Below are 23158 nucleotides of genomic sequence, written 5' to 3' on the forward strand. Positions count from 1 at the left end.
TACCACCAGAGCATTAGCTAACACTTCCATCATGTCATGCAATTATCATGTCTTTTTTGTGGTGGGAATATTTAAGATCCACACGCTTAGCAATTTTAAGTATATACAGTGCTATTAGCTATAATCACTGTTATATATCAGCTCCCCAGAACTTTTAACTGGAAGTGTCTACCCTTTGGCTAACATCTCCCCATTCCCCCATCTACCCACCGTCTCACCCACTCACAGCCACCATTCTACTCTCGGTTGGCTTTTGTAGATTCCACACCTAAGTGACATCATACCGTTTGCCTTTCTTCGACTTATCTCATGTAGCCTAATGCCCTAAAGTTTCATCCATGTTGCTGCAAATGGCAGGTCTCCTTCTTGTTCATGAATGACACTCCACTGCACACATAAAGCGCATCCTCTTTATCCATCCATCGGCAGACTCGGGTTGTTTCCGTATCTTGGCTATTGTATCATTGTTCCCGATACTGTGCCCCAGTCATATCAGCTCTGGGGAATTTGTCGAAAATTTGGCGAAAATTTCTCTTAAAGTCCCCCATTCCAAGCCTTTCACCCCAGCCATCCACTGCTGGGTTGCTATTTCTTCCAGTCCCCTCTCATGCCCCAAATTCTCCATCCACCACCACCTCCCAGACCAAACTCCCAACTCTGCTGACCAACCCCCTTGGCTCACTCACCTCACTTGACTTCAGTCACTGAACCGATCGACAAATACTGCCTGAACACTTGCTTCATGCCAAGCACACTGTAGACAACATGCAAGAAGGGGAAGCAGAAGAAACCAGGCGAGGACGAGGGGCAGACTCCGAAGGCTGGGGAAGCCACCTGTCAGCCACTCTGGGTCCTAACCCATTTCGGTTTGCCTCAAGGTCTCCACGAGTAACGGGGGTTTCCTGGGTCCGCCCACCTCCATGCAGTGTGGTGTAGAATGAATAGGTGAGGCAGCGATAATACACAAGCTGGCGTGAGGCCCCGGAGCCCATGTGGACAGGATGGCAGAGACTTCAGTCGGGCCACATGAGGGCAGGACAGCCACTTGGCTGCAGGATAGATGAGGTGATGCTACTCAGAGGTGAGGTGTCTAGGGCAGCTGCAGACAGAAACTGAGCATAGAGTAGTTGCTTCTCGAGGTTTTATTCACTGGCTTAGCAGGCACTATTAACAAATAGACTCCAGTTTCATATAACAGTGTTGACCCAAGAAAACCTTGTTTCTCCCAGGGGGTGCAGAAAGTATAAAAATTTGAATTTTCACTTCAAATATGGCCCAAGTTAGAGGAACTCAGCCACCTGCAAACCTAAGCCTCCCTCTCCGAAAAGGAACTTGAGACTTCCCAGGTGACCAGAGCCCTGTGAGACTCCTGAGCTTCCATATCACTCATCAGCTCTAGGTTTTTGTGGTCATTTGGGCTTCTTTTTCTGCCCTGAACAGCTGCCTTGCCCCTGATGGAAAGAGAAAGCCAAAGGTTTTTGTGCTTCAGGCCTACAGATCAGTGCAGGCTATCTGCTGCCCAGATGAGGCTTTCTGAGCTGTGCATCTTGGCCGGAGCTGGCACCGAGTGCCACAGGAAGAAGCCAGCCCCCAGTATTCTCCGGGGACCTGTGGAAACTCCTGCCTGAACCTGTGGTCTAAGGAGCGGGGGATAAGGTAGCAGTGCAGCAGTCAGAGGCCCAGGTTGGGGAAGGAGTACAGGGAGGTGCTGGCCATGGAAAGGAAAGCAAGAGAATGCATAGCTTCTAAGATCTTAATGTGCCGAGAATCACCCAAGGCCTCGGGGGTAGCCCTGGCCTCAGAGGCCACCTGGCAAAGGTAGAAATCTCCTCATGACATCTCAGCCAACTTAGCTCCCTCTAGGAGTCAAGACTTGCCACTTCAGTCACCATTTATCATTTGAATTCAGGCCTTTGGGCTGTCCTCTCTGGAAGGGGGATCTGAGAGGCTCAACCACTTATTCCAAGAGCACTCAGATTGCAGGGGTTACAAGAGAGAGAGAGACGAGAGAGAGAAAGGGGTCAGAGAGAGAGAAGCATGCAGAGGACACAGGGTTCCGTCCCTTGTTTAAGGGACAAGCTGCTGCTTCTGCTCTAGGAAGCCTTATATGGGACAGGACTGGCCTTGGACCCTCATCGGAGGAGTCCATGGGCCCAACCCTGCGTGTCCCTGAGTAGTCAGGGGCTGGGATAACATAGGTGCCTCTTAATTTCAAACTCCAGCCCAGCCCCATGGGCCAGGATATCCAGCACCGCCTGATCTATCTTCTGAAATTACAGAGGCAAAGGAAACATCCCTTTGGTTCTGTCTTGGCTCTGTAGATCATTGCTCAGGGGTCGCCAAGGGGGTCGATCCCCTAACTCTCAGCAAACTCAGGTCTTCAGGACAGAGGTCACAGCCTCATGTCTTCACTCAGACCTGTTTTTAGCATGAGATCAGGGTGGGGGGTGGTGCTGAGGGTGAGGGGTCAAAGTGTATGGGCTCACAATTCAAAGATCCGAGACGCATGTCCAGGCCCCGACCCGTGCAGCTGTGGGCCCTGTGAAAGTTACCTCGGCCTCCTCACCTTAAATGCAGGTAACACAAGGGGTCACCTCATCATATTGCAGTGAAGAAGAAATGTGATCAGTGATGAGTGTGGTCTCTTGCACGCTAGCTGCTGTCACCCCTGCCCCAGGCATGGCCTGGGAGGGCCTGTGGGAAGGCCCAGGATCAGGACGTTGACCACAGGGCTGCAGACCTGAAGGGTGGCCCGGCACGCCCAGACCTTCACAGAGCCCTGAGATCTTCCCAGCACACGCCAGGGAGGGAGGGGCCCGCTCAGGGTCCAGGCTGCGGGGGCGGGTGAGTGAGCAGGTTTCCTCCGACAGGGGTGCTATTTCCACTAAATTCACATCACCTTGGTCTGGGGGAGAGGCAGGGAAACATAGTGACTGGCGTCATGAGAAGACCTGAGCCCCAGCACCAGAAGGCCCCCTTCCTCCTGCTCAGTCAGAGGGGCCTGGCTCTGCCCAGGAAGGGGGCAGTGGGTGATCTGAGAGCTGGGGTCCTGGAGGAGAGGAGCTGTCCCACCTGAAGGCTGCAGGGCTCACCAGGCCTGGCCCCCAGCAGCACTAAAATACAAGCTCCTTGGGAACTTCCCAAGGGAACTCGCTTCTCCCAAAGTGGCCGTAGCACGCCGTCTTCTGGTAGATGGGTTTTTTCAAGTCCAAGTCCCTGCGCGTTCAGAAGAACAAAGGGTCAGTTTTAATGGAAAAGGAGGGGAGTGTCTTTCCCTGAATTGGGGGCACAGGAGTAATTAACAGACTATGAGTGTGTGGGGTGTTAACCACTCAAGAGCAATTCTCCCTAAATTTCCTATCTCTGCCATGCCACTCCTTACAAGGTCACTGCCACTAGTGCTTAAGAAACAGTCTCAGGGTTCTGGGACAGCCTGATCAATCACACAGACAGACGCACCAGGAATCAGGATTTGAACTCTGGCCTACACTCTGCTCCACTGACCTGGCACAAACCAACATCGACACCGCAAGCTCCAGAAAACAGGGGTGGCATTAGAAGCGAGAGCAGTTGGGGCCAGACTTGCTGACTCAGTTCCCAGGCATCTGGTCTTGCAGTTATTTTCCTAAGATCTCCAACCTGCTCAAAGATGGGCCCCCTGAAGTCAGTGTCTGTTGGGCTCTTTCAACCTGAAAACTAGACATTCTGCATTTGGGGTTTGCACTGTACTGGGCCAAGAGCTTGAAGCCCCTCCTGCTTCTAGGGGGCTGAACATCCTTCCTTCTGATTCTCTTTCTGATAAGCAAGCACCGGGGCGGGGCGGGGAAAGAGGGCTTTGTCCAGCTGCAGGGGCGGCCCTTTTACCTGACGATGACACCAGGCCGAAGGTCGAAGTTCTTATTGACCACATCCAGCAGCTCTCTCTCTGTCTTCTGGGAGGTTCCATAGGTGAAGATGGAAATAGACAGTGGCTCAGCCACACCAATGGCATAGGACACCTGTCAGAAGAGCCCAGGATCAGGGAGAAGCCCCTCACGGAGACCTTGATGTCCTCAGGGAGAGGCCGTTGAAACCACACACGCCCTGCCCAATACACTCTCCCTACCCCCAGCCCTCATCTGCCTAGATACACCCGCCACGTCACAGCTGCAGTTTCCACGCGCGCCCTGCTGCCTGAAGGCTTCTGCTATCCCACTCCCGGGTTTGCAGGACAGTGGCCACAAAACCCAACATGGCACAGAGTCGCGTCCTCTGGCAGTGCGGGCCTTCTGCCAGGCCAGTGTGCCCCTCCTGAGGGCAGGTGTGGTGGTTCAAGCAGGGCGGGGTTCCACCCACCTGCACCAGCACCCTCCGGCAGAGCCCTGCCTTCACCAGGGACTTGGCCACCCAGCGGGCAGCGTACGCCGCCGAGCGGTCCACCTTGGTGTAGTCCTTCCCAGAGAAGGCACCTCCGCCGTGTGCCCCCCAGCCGCCATAGGTGTCCACGATGATCTTTCGGCCAGTGACACCGGCATCCCCCTGCGGAGGAAGAGGAAGACGCAGAAGATGTGGGGGGAGGGGTGGCGAAACACTGGGATGGCCACTAGACCACGACTTGGAGACAGTCTCTGAAGCTTCTAGGAGTGCGTCTTCCAAAGACCCCCTTGGCCGAGAGTCAGCCAGATACCCTGGGCTCTAATCCCAGTTCAGTCACTGAGTAGTCACTGAAGTCAGGTCACCAGCTGGAACCTCGTCAGAAAAAGGCCCCTCGTCAGATGGGCCACTGGGGTCACAGCCCGCTCCCCAAGCCTTTGTTGTAGGAGTCGATCATAATGGAGAAACTCGAGTTCAGATGGGAACTGCGCTGGGACCAATATACCCTGGGCGGAGCCCCAGCTGGTGCCACCTGGCAAACATCGTTCCCCGTTTGCTCAGGTGTCTATTCCATGCAATGCCAGTCCACAGAAGATGTTTGAGGGGGCTCTATATTAAATGACATGGGGAAAGTCTGCATATTATACCACCGCAACACCCGCCCCACTTAGAAATCCACAGTTCTAAGCAGCATGCCAAGGCCCTGAGCATGCCAAGGCCCTGAGAAGTTCTGCAGGAAAATACAGGACTTCCATTCACCCTGGGTTTCTGTGCCACTCTGGCCTAGGACCCGGCCCGAGAGCTCTGTTACATGGCAACACGTCCACAGCAGAGAGGCCTGGCAGTGGTCAGCGGCCTCTCCAAGGGGCTAGGCCACTCTCTGCTTGCTCATGCCTGTGGCACAGGAGAAAGGGGCCACTCTGTGTCCCCACCTTGGTGCCCACAAGAGCTGCAGGTCACATGTGGCCAAGACCCAGGAAACGCCACCAGGGCAAGCCCACCAGGGCAAGCTCGGCACCTGTGATGGAAAGTTAGCTAGCCCCTTGGCCGGGAACCTCCTGAGACATGTCCCCCACCCTCCTGTACTGAGGGCACATAGCAGGCTGCACAAAGTGAGCTGACTTCACGTCTCACTCAGGGCCAAGTCACACAAAGCCACCACCTCCTGCAGGTTTGTGCTGGGGACGTAAGCAAAATCAGGGCTCATCTGGAGACAGGGATGCACCTGGGGGCCTCCGATGACAAACCGCCCACTGGGCTGCAGGTGGTAGATGGTGTCCTCGTCCAGGTACTGTGCTGGCACGACTGCCCTGATCACCTGCTCCTTCAGGGCTCTGCGCATGTCCTCTAGCGTGATGTCTTCATTGTGCTGCACGGAGATGACGATGGTATGGACACGCATAGGGATGACCGCGCCGTTGTCCTGCCGGTACTGTACTGTCACCTGGGGGTGGCAGGGTGGGAGGAAATGTGAAGTCCTGCCCAGACCTGAGGACACTCCATTGCTGGGCAGAGGTGCCGAGGAGGTGGACAGGGCTCCCAAAAGCCGGAGGGGGCGCCGGCCTCCTGTCCTCAAAGGGCCTTCAGGGAAGTTCATCACATTCTTATAGCAAATGACTGCCTGGCGCCATGAGCTGATCGGGCAGGAGGCACAAGCTATTACCAAGTAACCACAATCAGTGCCATTTTGGAGACCCAGGTGTTGCAGAGTTTCCTCTGTCTGTGACTCAGCAGACGACTCCCTCTGTCTCAGAGGGTCCTGTGTGCCAGCAGATGTCCCTCCACTAAAGCCCTGTCTTGACCCTCCATGGCTCTAAGTAAGACACCCAGGCTTCTGCTAAGAACACGGGAGTCCACAGGCCACATGCCCGCTGCCTCAGCTTCTCAACGGAGGGCCTCTAGAAACATATGTGCCCAGGGACCTTGTCTGGTGGAGAGACCTGAGCCAGGGTGATTGAGCTAAGAGGCAGCAGCAAGGCCTGGGTTGCCAGCCTCTGGGTATTTGGGCAAAAGCAAGGAAGAGCCGCAGGCACAAGGAAAGCAGGATCATGTCTGCAGCTCCCCTGCAGGGCTGGCCACAGGACAGAGCTGGGACTCTCCCCACAGTGTAGTCAGTTCTGTGCCTGTTTCATGCGTTATCAATGAATACTGCAGCCATCCCAGCAAGCTGGGCACAATTGTCACCAGTTTACAAAAGAGAATAGTCAGGCTCTGCGAAGAATAACAATTTCCTTGAAGTCACAGGCCAGTCAGTGAAAAGCCCACGAGCCAGCCGCTGTTCCGCCTGCTCCCTCAGCCTGTGTCACGGCCACAGCAGTGCAGACAGAATGCTTCTGCACCCTGTCCTCTCCCACCTCGCCAGAGAGGGCGAGAGCCCATGTCCCAGCCTGCGCACCTTGGGCTGCGCACAGAGCGAGAGGGAAGGAGGTGGTGCGGAAGGCAGATGAGGCTGGAAAAATAAAAAAAAGAAGCTGGCATTGACTGGGTGTGTACTCTATGCTACAAGGAATGCCAAATGCTGTGAGAAGTTGCTACCAGCTCCATTTCAAAGATGAGAGAAAATGGGCTTCCAGAATGTAAATACTTCGGTCAAGATCGCACAGGCAGCAAAGGGGGGCTGTGACCTGGAACTGTGCAGCCTGGTAACTGGGCTCTGCCCAGCAGAAGGCTATCACCCAAGACTCTCAGTACTGGAGCCCCAGGCCCCACTGCTACCCAAGGCAGTGTGGACCCACAGGAACAGTGCCCAGAGGGGCTATGGGGCCTGCAGAAGTGCAGCTACGCCAGATGGCCCTGGCAGGGACATTGACCAGCAGGCACAGGCTGCTCCCACCCCAAGGGCCTTGATAGGACTGCAGGCAGCAAACGGTGTCTCCCTGGGGCTCCGCCTAAGGCAAAGACCTCTTAGATATCCATCAAACTCTATGTCCTGCCTGGTCCAAAGAACAACGGGGTGGGGTCCAGAAAAAAGAAGAGACAGAGCCCTGGCTGCACAATGCTTGATCCTAGGGTGACGGGCATATGCACACCAGCTGTGAACCAAGCATAGCACCTTTCATGCTGGGCTGCATGCACTCCCGGACCTGGGAGAGGAAGCTGGAGTTGGGGGCTTGGGAGCTCCAGAGGGGAGGCTCCACAGCAGCTCTGGACTCAGACCTGCTGTACCTGACCTTCAGAGAAGGCTCGCTTCCTGAGTTGCTGCTGAGGTCCATCTCCAATGCTCCTGGGCTCCCCCACTCTGCCGCAAACCCCAAGCAGAGCTGTGGCTGAGTGAAGGGCCCTAAGCATTGCTTATCTCGTGTCAGCAAGATGTGGAGAAAAGTACACCATGGAAAACACAACTCTGGCCAGGTACAAAAATAGCCATTTGTACTGCCACCCCGCTCTTAGTTATCAGCAGCAAAAATTTGTTCAGGTGGAAAGGCTCACTCTGTTCACAGTCAACACCATGGGCAGGTGATAAAAATCCTTTACCAGTAGACGAGAAGGCCCAGACATTGTTCCCGGCAAGACACCTCTCCCACGGTAGCAGCCTTGTGGAGGCTGGCAGAGGACATTTATATGAGAATTCAGTGTCTCCTTGCAAGAAGGGAAAGCCTGGAAGGGCCCGTCTTCCCCTCCCTCCCTCATTGCCCTCTGGACTCGGAAACCTACTATTACTAAGCAAACATAGGAGGCCTTTGCTATTTCAGGGAATCTGATAGGTGAGCCCTCCAATGCTCACCCTCAAGGAGGGAGAAGGAAACCCGAGCCACTCCACTCACTTCTTCTCATCTGTGTTCTGGGATTTCTCCACCCTTCCTCCGCATCCCCACATAGCTCTGGCACAGAACGGAGCAGGCAGGGCAGGCTCCTTTCTTTTGGTACCATCACAACCTACATATTTCAGCTCTTCTGCCCACCACCTCGAAGATCACCTGAGTGATGCTCATGAACCCACTTCCCAGTGTGGGGGTCACGTGGGTAACACCTGAAGTCCCAAGGGCTTCCTTTAGGCCACAGAGACACTCTGTTGCTCCAGGTACAGCCAATGTGCAGCCTCCACCATGGGCAGCCTGACCCTTGGGGAGTAACGAGACAGAGTCACAAGCACCGTGCGGAACTATAAAACCACACGAGCCAAATTCCAAGTGCAGGATAAGAAGGCGTCCCATTCGAGAGTGATCAGGGGAGACCAGAAGGAGGAGCCAGGCTGGCCACTGAAGGACAGGTGGGGACCAGAGAAAGATTCCAAGGAAAGTGAGGGGTGAGAGCACAGGTGCGAAGGACTGAGAAGCGAAGGGAACGTGGGTGAAAGCATAAGGATTAAGCAAAGACTGGGGGTGGGGATCGAGGAAGGTAAAGCTGGAAGACCTTTAAATGCCTGCTTTAAATGCCAGAATAACAAGTGGGTACTCCTCTCGCCTCCAATAGGAAGTAGAAAGTTGTAGATGGTTCTGAGCAGGTATAAGGAAATTAAAAGCGAAGTCCAAAGCAAATTAACTGCAGTTTCCAGACAGAGAGAGTCTTTAGGAGGACACAGTAAAGCCTGGACTGGGAAAGGGGGCCAGAGAAGAAGGGATGTTCTAGAGGGACAAGTGTAACCCAGACCCAGTGGAGACAGAGAGGGCCGGGGAAAGGTGGGCTCCACGAAACCCCTTCAGCTGAGGAGCACTCCTGGGGCCCATGTGTTTGCAAGAGGAGTGAGAAATGGGGGCTGGTGATTCAGACAGACCTGCAGGTAGAAGATTTGGAAGCCAAGTGTGCAGACGTGAAAATAACCCACAAGTGTGGGTAGCAGGAAAGAGAATGTAGAAGGAAGTGTCCAGACCCCACTGGAGTACGGAAGTAGAGTTGGGAAAGGAGCTCCGAGGAAAGGGGCCATCAGGGTTGTCAGGATGTGGACAGTGAAGGCAGACAGAGGCCTCAGCATGTGCCAGCAATTGCATTACCGCCAGCTCTCACATCCGGACTCAGTGCGCATTTCATCATCGCAGGGAACACGGGGTCAGGGTCACTGACAACAGAGCATCAGGATCAGCAAAGGTATATCCCTTCTATGAGAAGCAAAGCAAAAGGGCTGCAGCGAGCTACAGACAGCACCTGTTCATGGGGTATTCAAGCTTTGCTTAAGACACGGAGACCTGACAGGCAGTGGCCAAAAGTCTGAAACCAGTTACGAAGGTTTGCGGCAGGAACTGGGGAATCATATTACTAGAGTAAACATATGCTAAGAAGTCCCGCCCCCTCAAAATCTAGAACTGTTCATTTTTCTGTGTTTAAAACTTTTTCATACTAAAATGTTGGCGGATCAGGGGAGAAAAGAAAAGATTTATCTGGAGCAGAAGATTTTTCAAATAAATAGTTCTTTTCAGATTCAACATTTCTTTGAGTGCCCAGAGAGAACATTTTGATCTTAACATACGACCAGAATCAAGAGGAAGGGGTTAGTTTGAGGTGCATTTCTGGAGCCCTGCAGGGGCTCAGAGAGCAGGGGCTCACCTGTGTCTTGGAGTCAGGCCGCAGCCAGGGGAGCTGCCCTGAGCGCCGCAGCTCTGCCATGCGGGCGTTGAGTCTGTGTGCCAGCATGATGGTGAGGGGCATGCACTCTTCCGTCTCATCCGTGGCATAGCCAAACATCAGGCCCTGTAGCAGACACCCATTTCAGGCTACAGGTGACAACTCTCTTCAGATCTAAAGCCCCACTGGCCCTCCACCCTCCCAGGCATATGACTTTTTGTACTGGGTATTTGTGGAGGGGAAGACAGGGTCCCCAAACCCAACACTCTAGGTAGGGAGACAGGCCACACTGGGCATTCCCAACCCATCCTGTCCTCCAGCTAGGCTGTGTGACTCCAGACAGGGGGCGGGGGAGCTCTGCCCACAGAGCACTCAGTCCATTACCCACGAACAGCCAGCTATGTGACACAGAGCACACTGCCCTGCAGTTCTGACGTGGCGCCCACGCTAGTGTTTAGTGACCTGATCGCCGGCACCGACATCCTCTTCATTTCTGTCCAGGTGGACACACTGGGCGATATCCGGGGACTGCTGCTCCAAAGCCACCAGCACGTTGCAGGTCTTGAAGTCAAAGCCTGGACACAAGGAGAGCAGGCCTAAGCTGAGGGAGGCTGGAGCTCCTGGGGGCTGCTTGGCACCCAAGAGGGCATTTAGTGTTGGGGTGGGTGGTCTCTGCCATCAGTCTGGGCTCAGAACTGAGGCCTAGGATGGGGAATGTCAGTATCCTTCTCATCCTATCACATGGAACTCTTTAGTCAAAAAAAAAAACCTCCACAGTGTATTAAACTACACCTCAATTAAAAATATATACCCTACACAGAACAGTGGTATGAAAACCAGATAACAGCTACAGCTGCTCTGGTAGAAGGGTGGTGGATGACCAAGGGCCTGCCCCCTTAGGCTCTTCCCGAGGTTGAAAATCACTGCACTAAGTGAATACCAAGAGCCCTTCCAACACTGCCTATCAAGCCCAAGTATCAGAAATATACACCAAACCCAAGTATCAAATATACTGAACAATAAATAGGTGCATGTAGGCCATCCAGAGACACTTCCTGAGCCAGAGTGCCCCGAGCCCGAGGTGCGCACAGACCCTGGAGCAAAGTGGGAAAAACCACACCTCTGGAGGCTGAGGCCTCTGCCAGCCTACCCCCAAAGCTCAAGCACAGAGATGGAACTAAATCTCCTTCTCCTGCCTGGCCCAGGCTGGGGACTGTGGGTTGGGGCCTGGGACACAGACATCTTGGGTAGCAGCAGCTCAGGCCAAGAAGCCCCACGAGGGTGCCACTAGGCAGACTGCACACTCTTCCCAAATTGGTTTTCCCCATCTTGCTGGGCTCAGCTACAGGATGGGTATGAATGAGGAGCAAAAATGCACAGAGACTGCACCACGAAGGCAAGTGTCAGTGGCACACTGACTGTCACCCCCTTCCAATCTGTTCTCCCACCCCTGCGGCCAGAATGGGCCTACGGAAACAAATAAAACCACAAAAATACCCCTAGGTTCAACCTGCTATTTACCTACAAGCTTCAAGTGAAGACCTACCACCAAAGGCAGTAAACTGGAATCTGCTCAGCTCCAGCCAGGCTTTCCCAGCTGAGCCCTCAACCAAAGTGAACTCAGGTTTAGCATGAACACAACCTCCTTTTCCACCTCCAAGAGGACCCTCTGCCTAGAAAGCTCCTCCTCTGACCCCCGTCCCCCTCCACAAGTCCATCCAGCTCTCAGTAAACATCCCTGAGCGGCCCCCACCCCAGCTCTTCCGTGCACACTCTGCCGCTGACTCGCTGCCGAGCATCTCATACCGCATCACACTTAATGCCAGGCAGTGCCTCTGCTCAGGAGTGCCAGGCCACCTTGACCTCTGCAGCCCCTATTCCTAGTGAAGGCTTCTGAATACACATACCAGGGAACAGCCTTCAGCTGCCAAGGGCTCACCAAATCCCCATTTCATCTTACACTCCCTGTCTAAAGAATAAATCTCAGTGCTGAGACGGAATGAAAGGCTCCAAGTCACTTGGGGAAACAGTTCAGGGCACTAAGGGGAGAGGAGGAAGGCTTAGAAAGGTCAACTCTGCAGCGAAGAGCAGTGGCAGCCTCTAGCCTGGGGGCCTTGTGACTGCAGGCCAGCCCGCAGCCTGCCGGTCCCCTTGGTGCAGGCGTGCTGACAAGAAGAGCTGGGCCCACTCCCACTTCTCTCTTCTAGGGGAAGTAACACCCCTGGGGAAACTACTTTCCTACTACCTAATGCAGAACAAAGTTTGCTCTTGGATAAGTAAATAATAAGTTGGCTCTTCTTGGCAGAACAGGGTGAAGGGTTGCAAGGCAACGTGGCAGGGAGCTGCTGTTCTGGGACAATATGCCTGCTCCGTGAACACCCTTTGTGCTGGCTGGGAGAAGCAACCTGTACTCACTGGTTTCTTCTTCCCAGAGGTTCTTGATATATCCGCAAAATTTCCGTATGCTCAAGTGAGTCCTTTGGGCAAGCCAGCGGGTAGGTGACCGCACCGAGCGTCTATGTGTCTGTGCCTTCACACAGACAGGGCCTCTCTCACATAAAAGACATGTGCATGTCAGCGCAGCCTGCCCTGACCCACAAAGATGCCACATATCACCCCAAACAACCAATAAATAGACCAGTGTACCCCAGTCCTAGAAATGGGCCCTCATGCCCTGTCCTTTGACGCGCTCCAGGCTGGGCCCCTTCCCAGCCTGCCTGTTCCTAGTGCAGGCGTCTGCTTCAGGGCCCTCAGTTCTCTCACCCCCACCTCATCACAGGGCTCCTCCTCAGCTCCAGCCAGTGCCTGGGCCTCTTTCTGGGGTTGCAGGCTCCCACACTGCCTGGCACTGGAGCCACCCTGGGCCAGCCTCTCCTCCACCTGCTTTCGGCACCTGTACTGGACTGAGTCACCTTCTTCTCTATGTGGGAAAGAGTAGCCTAGCTTAGCAGAAAGCATGGAGTCCCAACTGGGGATAGCCACTTACTGACTGTGCCACCTATATGAGTTATTGCCATCTCTAAGCCTCAGTTTCCTCATTTGCATCCTAGGGAGTGGAGCAGAGTTCCTCCAACAACACACACACACACACACACACACACACACACACACACACAGATCTGCCCCAGCGCCCGGCAGACAACACGTCCCCAAGAGAGGGCAGCCCCTTGGACCCAGAGCTTCTTCTTCTAAGAAGTCAGGACCGTAAACAAGACCAGAGTCAGCAACGGATGGACAAGGGCCAGTCTGCCTGGGCTGCCATGCTGTTGCCAGAGCTTGCGAGCCCTGGACCCTGGCAAGTGGGCCCAGAAGGAGAGACATTTGCTCTTCCAGGAGATAAGAGAGCCTCTGGTGGGCCCCGTCCCGGGGACCCAGCCTCACCCTTGGCGGAGTCGTCGTAGCCGATGTGCTTGATGGCCTCCCGCACCACACGCTGGTAGTCCACCATGGCCATGGAGGTGATCTCCCCACACAGAAGCACCATGCCCGTCTTGCACACCGTCTCTGAAGGCAAAGAGACAGGCTAGTGGCCACGTGCTGGCTAAGGGGACCTCTCAGAGTGCTGACAGAGACCCGCACAAAAGACCACACAGGGGACGGACTCCAGAAGGACCATCATGGTGATAATAGGCAGTACAGCCCAGCACAAGTTCTGACCGTCTTCACAGGCGTTCAGAGACCTGCACTTTGGAAAGAATTGGGCACACGATTTCCAAGTTTCTATACCACGCACTTACTACTTGCCCGATCCTGAACTGCTTGTTCAGCCTCGGCTGTTGGATAGAAATAATCCTAAGACTGCTGTGTGCATTGCAACGAGACAATGGCTGCAAGTAGTCATAAAAAATGCAGCCAGCATACATGAGGCCTCTTTTGCCCCCTTACAGCTAAAGCGCCCCTGCAGGCTTTAGGGTATGGGGTCCTGAGCACAGAGTCAAGGCAAGTTATTTATAAACACGTCAGGGTGAAGTTCACCCTTAGAGGGACACGGGTCCCTACAGTGCTCAGTCTGAGCGCTAGGGTGGCGCTGGAGAGGGAAGGGTGGTTCTGAGCATCGGACAAAACAAGCTGCTGACTGTGAGGAGAGTGGGGCTCTGGTCTCCACACTAGGACCCCTACCCCATGACCTTGGCCAAGGGATACCCAAGATCCCCTCTGTAAAGTTGAAGAGACTAGTCCTATCACCCCGGGGCCCTCTAGGCCCTGAAGTCCCCGGTTCCCTGCTGTGCCGAGGGCTTCAACCTGGGCACAGGTTTCGAGTCGAGCCCACTCAGGGCTCCAGCAGGAGGGGCCAGGCATCTCTTACCACAGGCCACCTTGGCATTGGGGTCCTGCTTGAGGTGGGCATCCAGCACTGCATCACTGATCTGGTCGCAAATCTTATCTGGACAAGAGGGAACATGAGCAAAATTCACAGACATGTCAAGCCTAAAAACTGAAATGTTAAAATAATTAGATATTTTGCCAATTTACACATCAAGTATACCCAAGAGGACACTTTTAAAGCATAAGAAATTGTAAATTTTTAGAATTTTTATTTCTTCCCACTTTTGCCTTAATTTTGGATGATGTATATTATATAAAGTCATAGAATTCCCTAAAAGAAAAGTATATTCCAAAGCCAGTTACAAGAGTCTAAAGTAATTCACATATACACAAAGTATATTCCTCCAATCAAAAAGTATCTCATTCATAGAAAACTAGATTTATAGGAATATCTAACTATATCTAAATAAATAATAGAGACAGATGTGCAAGGAACTAAGATACACACACAGAAATATCTCATTCCTCAGCATATTTCCTTAAATTCTAACATCAAGAAAAGTCTTAGAAACAGAATTTGAAACACTAATGGCATCAGTGAGATTAGGCGTCGACGGGGAGAAGAGGCCAGAACGGGTAGAGGCTTGTACTGCTGGTTCCACCAGTTAGAGTGTGCTGTGCATAAAGCCACGCCCACCTCCATGACTCCAGCTGTAAGAATCCTGCGAGAGAACCTCTACACATCACGGCCACTGCTGTTTTGCTGAACACTTCCACAAGCTGCTCTGAGATCCTCCCCACCATCATGCAGCCTCCTGAAGGCCTGATGTCCCAGTAGCTGGGTCTGACCTGCTCATCAAGGTGGCACTGACAAAAGTTCAACATGGACTGGTACTTCATCTTGTTCTTCTGTGATTTGCCTTAAATATTCCCCATGGTCGATGGGATTTCCCTAGTGATCCAGTAGTTAAGAATCTGCCAGTTGATGCAGGGGATGTAGGTTCAATCCCTGGTCCAGGAAGATGTCACATGCTGGAGCAAGCCGGGTGTGGCCACTGCTGAGCCCCTGTGCCTAGAGCCCGTGCTCCACAGCAAGAGAAACCGCCGCAATGAGAAGTCCGCACACTGCAGCTAGAGAGTAGCCCCCTCTCACTGCACCTAGACAAAAACCATGCACAGCAACGAAGACCCAGTGCAGCCAAAACAAATAATTTTTAAAAAGGCTCCTCATGGTCGAGCATGCAGACACTGGAGAAATCCACTCTTGCTCTGGAGTTATGTGTACTGCCAGTGTTTACAAACTCAGAAATAAAAGTGACGTCTATTTGCACATAATACATCTTGTTTAGTGTTCAAAATACCCACAGAGTCCACTCTTAGTAAGTTAATAAGATTTTTCCCAGACTTATTGGAGTATAATTGGCATATAAAATTTTGCATATAATTAATGTATGTAAATTTGGCAAGTTTGGTCATGTGTACATACTTGCGTTACCATCACCACAATCAAGATTTAATATACATCCATCACCTCTCAAATTTCCTTGTGTCTCTTTTGTCATTTTATAAGTTTTTAAATTGAGAAGGCAGGCCCAGAATCAAGCATTTCTGATTTTGAAAGTACATATGAAATTCTGTAGTTAAACTGTTAATCTGAAGGTTAATTCTCTAATCTTTCCTTCAGAAGCTGCTACTAAATATATATTTGAGTTTTTCCATCTCCCTGCTGATCCTGGTTATAAATCAAGGTTTGCCTGAGTTCATGCCCCTGCAACCACCTACCAGTAAAGGCCTCCTGCTGCTCAAATATCACTTTAGACCCAGCCATCAGGATTCCTAGGAGCCACTCACATGCTGACCATGGGCGACTCTGCTCGCTCAGAGGACACAGGTCACATTTTCCAGTGCACACAGGGAAATGGGGTAGGGATATTAGCGATAAACTGGAGTTGAGCAAGGGTACTAAGATAGCTGCGTAGATTAAGATAATGCCTTAGGAGGTCCTTTCTCAACTGTTTAAGGCTTTCAAATTTTCTATCAATATCACTTAGTAGCCTTAAGATAGCTAATAGCTTTCTTGGAAGTTGAAAAGGAAGCATTAATCTTATCTTTCTGATGGAGGGGAATTCAGCACTGGAATGACAAGAAGAAAACCACCAAGAAATCAGTTTTACATGGACAGCTAATGTACAGTGGTAAGCTAAATCAGACAAATTGAAGGCCTGCCATTAAGCAGACAAAATAGTCAACTGACTAGAATTTTCATTTTCTGTCCACTGAGCACATAGCTGTGTGTACAATGGGACCACTGGCCACTGTTTGTGAAAAAGCACCCTCTTCCTCCACATGGAGCAAATTCTATATATGACCATTTTCTGACCTGTGGGTGGCCTTAATAAGTCATGGAGCTGTCCAGAATACATCAGACATAGCAGAAAATCTGAGGCTATGAGTAAAGTAAACCTAGGAACTTTATAAAGTCATGCAGAATGAAAGATGCTGTTTACATTGAAATGAGCTAAGCTACAAACAACATTCAGTTTAAGCCAAGATTTCTCAGCAGCACTATTGACATTTTGGGCTGGAAAATTTCTTTGTTGTGGGGGATGGTCTTGTGTTTAGAAGCACACCTGGCCTCTCTCCACTATCTGCCAGTATCAGTCCATGCCTCGACCCCCTGGAATAGCTGTAACAACCAAAAAATGTTTCCAGATATTACAAAACGCCCTTAGGGGAAAAGGGTTGCAAAACTTTCCCCAGCTGAGAACCAGTGGCTAAAGCATATGGAAGGGGCAGTGCACTGAGATATCTAAAGCTGAGTTACAAGGTATAAAAATTAGAGATCTTTGAGAAATAGCAAGGATGAGGAAGATGAAAAAAAGTTAAACTCAATGATGATAAGTCACCAAAAAGTTCAAATACTCTGATGAATTTTGAAGAGGTGCTTAAAAGCATAAATCAGTGTGTCTGGCCCCCAGGGTTCTCCTAGATCAGTGGTCCGCAGAGTGTGGCTCCCACATCAGCAGTATCAGCATTGCCTGGGAACTTCTTCAGAACACAGATTCTTGAGTCTCACCCAAGACGTATTAAATCAGGAACTCTGGGGGTGGGGCCAGCACTCTGTGTTCTAACAAGCCCACTGGGTGATGGTGAGGCACCCTGAAGTCTGAGAACCACTGTCCCAGAAACTGGAGGCTCCCATCGTGGTCCTCACAGAAGCCTCTCTCATTTCTCCACATCGCACTTTTCAGAGATCAAAAAAAAATAAATGCTGGGATTTTCTTGCAGGACCTAGAGATCTGTCTCAGCCCCTATTAGAATGCACTGCTGTTCATTTCTAAACTCTATATGCTTTACATTCGAAACTTAGTGACCGGTGGACTTGTTTGTGGGAACATTCTCTGTTGACTTAAGCTGCTCATTGATTAAAAAAAAAAAAAGCTTTACCAGAAAACAAAACAAAACTCTGTATAAAGTGAATACCTGATGATACATTCTACACACATAATATGTTTATCCAAGCAACCATATATCCTCTATTGTAGCCCCAAGGAAACGCTGGTGGTGGGCAGCAGCACAGACCCTTGGCTTCATTAACTTACAATCTATTATTTGCATAACAAGTGACTGTTTCACAAAACTGCAAATTAATAAAATAAAAAAGATTGCATATTGTTCTTCTTGAGATCCTTAATAGTAATTTACGCACATTGTTTTCCAGGCCTTTAGTAACAGCCCCCTACCCTGTATAGGTTGCCATCTGTCCAAGACCACCTACTCACCCGGGTGCCCCTCTCCTACAGATTCCGATGTGAACATGAATGCTCCTTCCTCACTTAGAGAATGATCACACAGGCCATCCACTGGTCCATTCATCTCTTCACACTTCTCCACTCAGCTTCTTCGAGGTAACAATTTCAATGCTGGGACCTGGCCTGAGGTTTTTTTTAATTTTCCTCCTTTAAACCCAACAGGCTCGTCTTTGGCAGAGCCACGGGGCTCACTTCTGCGTAAGCGCCCGCAAGCACGTGAGAGCAAAGGTGCGGATGGGCGAAGAGGAGGGACTGGAGAGGGGTGTGTCACTCCCTCTGACTGGCCAGAGCTTGCTCCTGAGGGACTCCTATATATGGAAAAGTGAAAGTACCTCAGTAGTCATGTAAGAAAACTGGAGGAGTCCATTTTCTGGGAGAGGGGGTCTTCTTACCTTGCGGAATTTTAGCCCTCAGCTCTCATCTCCCAAGCCCTAAGCGTGTGATCAATGTATGGCAAAGAAGGCTGCATAGACTCTGCAGAACTGAAGCTCCTCTGGGACTCTGCCTTAGCTCTGCAGCTCACCTCCTCAGTGCTCCAAGGCTAACATCCCACGTAGGAGGTGGGGGTCTGTGGTTGCCCAGGGATACAAATAGGAAGTAAGAAACTCCTTCCCAGGGATACGGTTTAGGCTGAGATCACAGCACAGGGTGGCTGGCCGTCGCTTCTGTGTTCCCGGCCTCCTCCGCCCACATACCTTGTCTGGATTGGGCTCTTCCCCTTCTTCTACCTTCTCAGAGCAGAGCATGCACCTGTATTCTGAGCCAGTTCAGACATTCAACAATAGATTCATTTAGAGAAAAAGCTTTTGAGCCCACTTTTTTTCTGCTAATAGAAATCACATAAACTGTCAACTTCTCTAAGATGCTGGCAGTCACGTTAACAAGCAAGATGTTAAAAAATATCTAGATAGGCTATGGAGAACAATGATTTTTGGGAAAAAAAATCCTGAGAGGCAGATTCATTATAGGGAAATTATCAGACTCCAGTTTCCCAAAGCTTCCATATGATAAACTAAGCATCTATACATTAGGTCCTATACACTTGAGAAACATCCTTCTGGCAAGATCTGCATTATTTTTGCTTTGACCAAGAAAATAAGTAGGATTATATACTGAACCAATTCTTGCATTAAATGCCAGCATCTTTTACTTCACTCTCTCCAGCTCTCAGATCTAACTGCATCCTTTGACCCAAGGAACAAAAGGGAATTGAAAGCACAGAGAGTGAGAATGGGTGGAGAAACTGGTTCCCACTAGAATGCAATAAAACGTAATCAACCAAAACCTCATGCACCAAACATTGCTCTGTGGGAAGCAAAAAGTAGAACACAGTTGTATGAATTAATAATTCTGGAAACCGAATTCCCTCTTTACTTAGAAGATGAACGTTAAAAAAATTTTTTCCAGTGCTCCAAATGCTAAGTTTTCCAACTGGTCAAGAGTGGCAGTACTACCCATCCACGGTCAACAGTGGCAGTACTATCCCTCCATATTAAAGTCACCTCCGCTGGGATAAAATAAGAGATTTTATATATACACATTCAATCAGAGGCATTTCACAAAGAGGGAGCTGGAATGCTCAGTCACAAGATTGCAGAATGTCCAAAGGGGAAAAGGCCACTGGAAAGGAATGGAAAACTAGGAATCAATATAGGGACTTTAGACAACATGGCCTTGTCCCTGTCAACACACAGGAATCCTGTTTGCACTTAAAATATTTCAACATCATTGTCCCTTTGTAAATTTCTTCTGGGTACATTGGTTTCAAACCTGGAGGCAATATGAGCTAATGTTTAATGTAAGCTGTAGACCTGGATTACACTAGCAGTTAACAACTATAGTCATTATGTTCTTTTTTCTTTTTTTCCTTTGTTGGCAAAGTGATGACGCTGCATTTTATTTTTTAATTTAAATTTATTTATTTTAATTGGAGGCTAATTACAATATTGTATTGGTTTTGCCATACATCAGCATGAATCCGCCATGGGTGTACACGTGTTCCCCGTCCTGAACCCCCCTCCCACGCTTTAAGAACAAGATGTGCATCCAGATCCCTAGAGCTAGCAAGAAGTCAGAAAACAAAGCAGGCTAATTGCCCTCTGAACTCCAAAATGAATAACAGCATCATGGGGTAAAGAGGCAGGGGGTGGTGAGGGGGAGTGAATGGAAGCGGAAGGGACAATGTCCTGTCCAGAGAAGCAGCACTTCAGAAACATATGCAGGAGGCTTCTGCAGCCTGGACACATATTCACAGGGAGGGAGGGATCTGGAAGGCACCTAGTTGAGAATCCACTTCATATGAGTCTCATATGACATTCCTATTAAATACTAGGCCACCATATGCTCTTTCAGCAGATGAATGTTAACAAAAAGTGCACAGAACATAGTGGTTAGGAGTATAGGCTTCAGGGCTGGGGTCCTGTTTTGCCTCTAATCCTCTATGCACGCTGGGGTGGGTTTCTTACCCTCTTAAGGGTGCTGTTTCCTCATCTTTTAAAGGGAGTTAAATAATTTACCTACCTCATAGCATTGTTGTCAGAACTATACGGGATCACACGGGCATGTTAAGTACCAAGCATACTGCTAGCACATAATAAGGATGTAATAAAATATTACGTAAGCACCTTATAGGGGCTTCCCAGAAGGCATTAGCAGGTTCAACCCCTGGGTCAGAAAGAACCCCTGGAGTAGGAAGTGGCAACCCACTCTAGTATTCTTGCCTGGGAAATCCCATGGACAGAGGAGCCTGGTGGGCTGACTACAGTTCATGGGGCTGCAGAGTGACACAGCTGAGTGAGCACACAAGCACCTTATATGCTTATGCACATGCTTTTCTCCTGGAAAAAGAGTAGATATCTATGTGTATGTTATTTGCATCTTGTTTTTTTTTCGACAATATACTTTTGTCCTCTTTTTACATCTCATTTTTAGCACTTGACTAGTATCCCACATGAGGCTATAAAATACATTATTTAACCAGTCAGCTCCCAGTGGCTGGATATTTTCAACTTCTCTAATTATTTAATATCACCATGATGCTGCAGAGAAAATTCTAATCATTGGCATGCTTTTAAAAACAAGACAAAATGCAAGGCCCTGGTAACACTGAGCTAGATCAAAGATTTCCCTTTTGCAATAAATTTTACCCAGTTAGCGACTGAGAGACTTCACTTTCACTTTCACTTTCATGCATTGGAGATGGAAATGGCAACCCACTCCAGTGTTCTTGCCTGGAGAATCCCAGGGACTGGAGAGCCTGGTGTGCTGCCATCTATGGGGTCGCACAGAGTCGGACACGACTGATGCGACTTAGCAGCAGCAGCAGCAGCAGCAGCAGAGAACAGAAACAGCTCTGCAACCAAGAGTCAAAATAGCAGCATCAATCTGTCCTTTGCAGATGGAACTGGCAGATATTAGCAACAATGTAATTATCTAGAAAGCTGAACCCACAAGAACTACATAGCCCTAATCTACCATCATAAACTCAAATTAAAGCCTCCGTTATGCACAGACTGTCCCATTCTCCCTTACACATGAATTGTCCTAATGTCCTCCAACCCAGCCCCACTGATTACCTATGCCCAATACAGTGTGTCAAAGGCCCAAAGTTGATCTCATTTCCATGCAACAACCTTCAACTCTAAAGCTTTGCTGACAAACCTCTGAAGAAACTTGGCTTTGAAAATACCACTTTCAGTTAGATTTACCCCTGCTGCTGCTGCTAAGTCGCTTCAGTCGTGTCCGATTCTGTGCGACCCCACAGATGGCAGCCCACCAGGCTCCGCTGTCCCTGGGATTTTCCAGGCAAGAACACTGGAGTGGGTTGCCATTTCCTTCTCCAATGCATGAAAGTGAAAAGTGAAAGTGATTTACCCCTGAGGAATCTCTAAATGTCAAAAATAACAAGTGGAAGACCATGTATTATCATCTGGGGCTGAACTTCAGGCTTCTCAAAACAGGAAGGTAAGGGTAAGGCAGAGTTACAGATGCCCTAATAAGCACTAAAGAATATCCTAAGATGGAGACAATCTGCAAAGACTGGGAGGGCATTTTTCTATTTTCTAGGATCCCGGTATATAAGGAACCTCTGTCAAAACAATGGCCAGCCACCAAGCTAATGAAACACAGACTTCACACAGGACAAAAGTGCAGAACACAAAATAGTTCAGGAAAACATGAAACAGTGACCCAACAAAAGGCAACAGCAAGTGCAGGGAGAGGAGAAGATCTTTTTCCAGAGTTTTCACATTATAACACTAAAAAATGTCCATTTTCCAACAAAAATTTACCAGGCACAAAAAGAAACAAAAAGTATAGCCCTTGTGCAAGGGGGGAAAAAAGAAACTAATAGAAACTGCCTTTGAGGAAGCACATGCATTGTACTTACTTATACTTACTGGAACAAAGACTTAAAATCAACTGTCTTATATATTCTCAAAGATACAAAGAAACCATAGATGAAAAAAATTAAAGGAAGTCAGCAGAGTGTCTCACCAAATAGAGAATATCAATAAAGTGACAAAATTTTAAAAATAAACCTACTGGGAATTTCGGAGCTCAAAAGTATAATAACAGAAATAAAAAATTCATTAGAGGGGTTCAGCAGCACATTTAGGCAGACAAAAGAGTCAGTGAATATGAAGATAAGCCAATTCAGTTCAGCTCAGTTGCTCAGTCCTGTCCGACTCTTTGTGACCCCATGAATTACAGCACGCCAGGCCTCCCTGTCCATCACCAACTCCCAGAGTTTACTCAGACTCACGTCCATCAAGTCGGTGGTGCCATCCAGCCATCTCATCCTCTGTTGTCCCCTTCTCCTCCTCTCCCCAAATCCTTCCCAGCATCAGGGTCTTTTCCAGTGAGTCAGCTCTTTGCATGAGGTGGCCAAAGTATTGGAGTTTCAGCCTCAGCATCAGTCCTTCCAATGAACACCCAGGACTGATGTCCTTTAGGATGGACTGGTTGGATCTCCTTGCAGTCCAAGGGACTCTCAAAAGTCTTGTCTAACACCATAGTTCAAACACATCAATTCTTTGGCACTCAGCCTTCACAGTCCAACTCTCACATCTATACATGACTACTGGAAAAACCATAGTCTTGACTAGACCGACCTTTGGTAGCAAACTAATGTCTCTGCTTTTCAATATGCTATCTAGCTTGGTCATAACTTTCCTTCCAAGGAGTAAGCGTCTTTTAATTTCATGGCTGCAATCACCATCTGCAGTGAC

The 23158-nt window shown here is 49.8% G+C and overlaps 1 protein-coding gene across 1 annotated transcript; it reads right to left on the reverse strand.

Annotated features, from left to right (window-relative positions):
* Positions 1-1124: 1124 nt before the first annotated feature.
* On the reverse strand, positions 1125-19115 carry MAT1A (methionine adenosyltransferase 1A). Its single transcript, XM_069572410.1, has 10 exons — positions 18323-19115; positions 17901-18238; positions 14159-14236; positions 13234-13356; positions 10315-10427; positions 9835-9978; positions 5579-5797; positions 4336-4518; positions 3865-3998; positions 1125-3216 (listed from the first exon to the last, which is right to left on the reverse strand). The coding sequence occupies exons 2-10, from the start codon at positions 17992-17994 to the stop codon at positions 3114-3116; spliced, it is 1191 nt and encodes a 396-aa protein (XP_069428511.1). The 5' UTR covers positions 17995-18238; positions 18323-19115; the 3' UTR covers positions 1125-3113.
* Between the last annotated feature and the right edge of the window lie 4043 nt (positions 19116-23158).

The sequence above is a fragment of the Ovis canadensis genome, chromosome 25 (genome assembly GCF_042477335.2).
Source record: "Ovis canadensis isolate MfBH-ARS-UI-01 breed Bighorn chromosome 25, ARS-UI_OviCan_v2, whole genome shotgun sequence".
Classification (NCBI taxonomy): domain Eukaryota; kingdom Metazoa; phylum Chordata; class Mammalia; order Artiodactyla; family Bovidae; genus Ovis; species Ovis canadensis.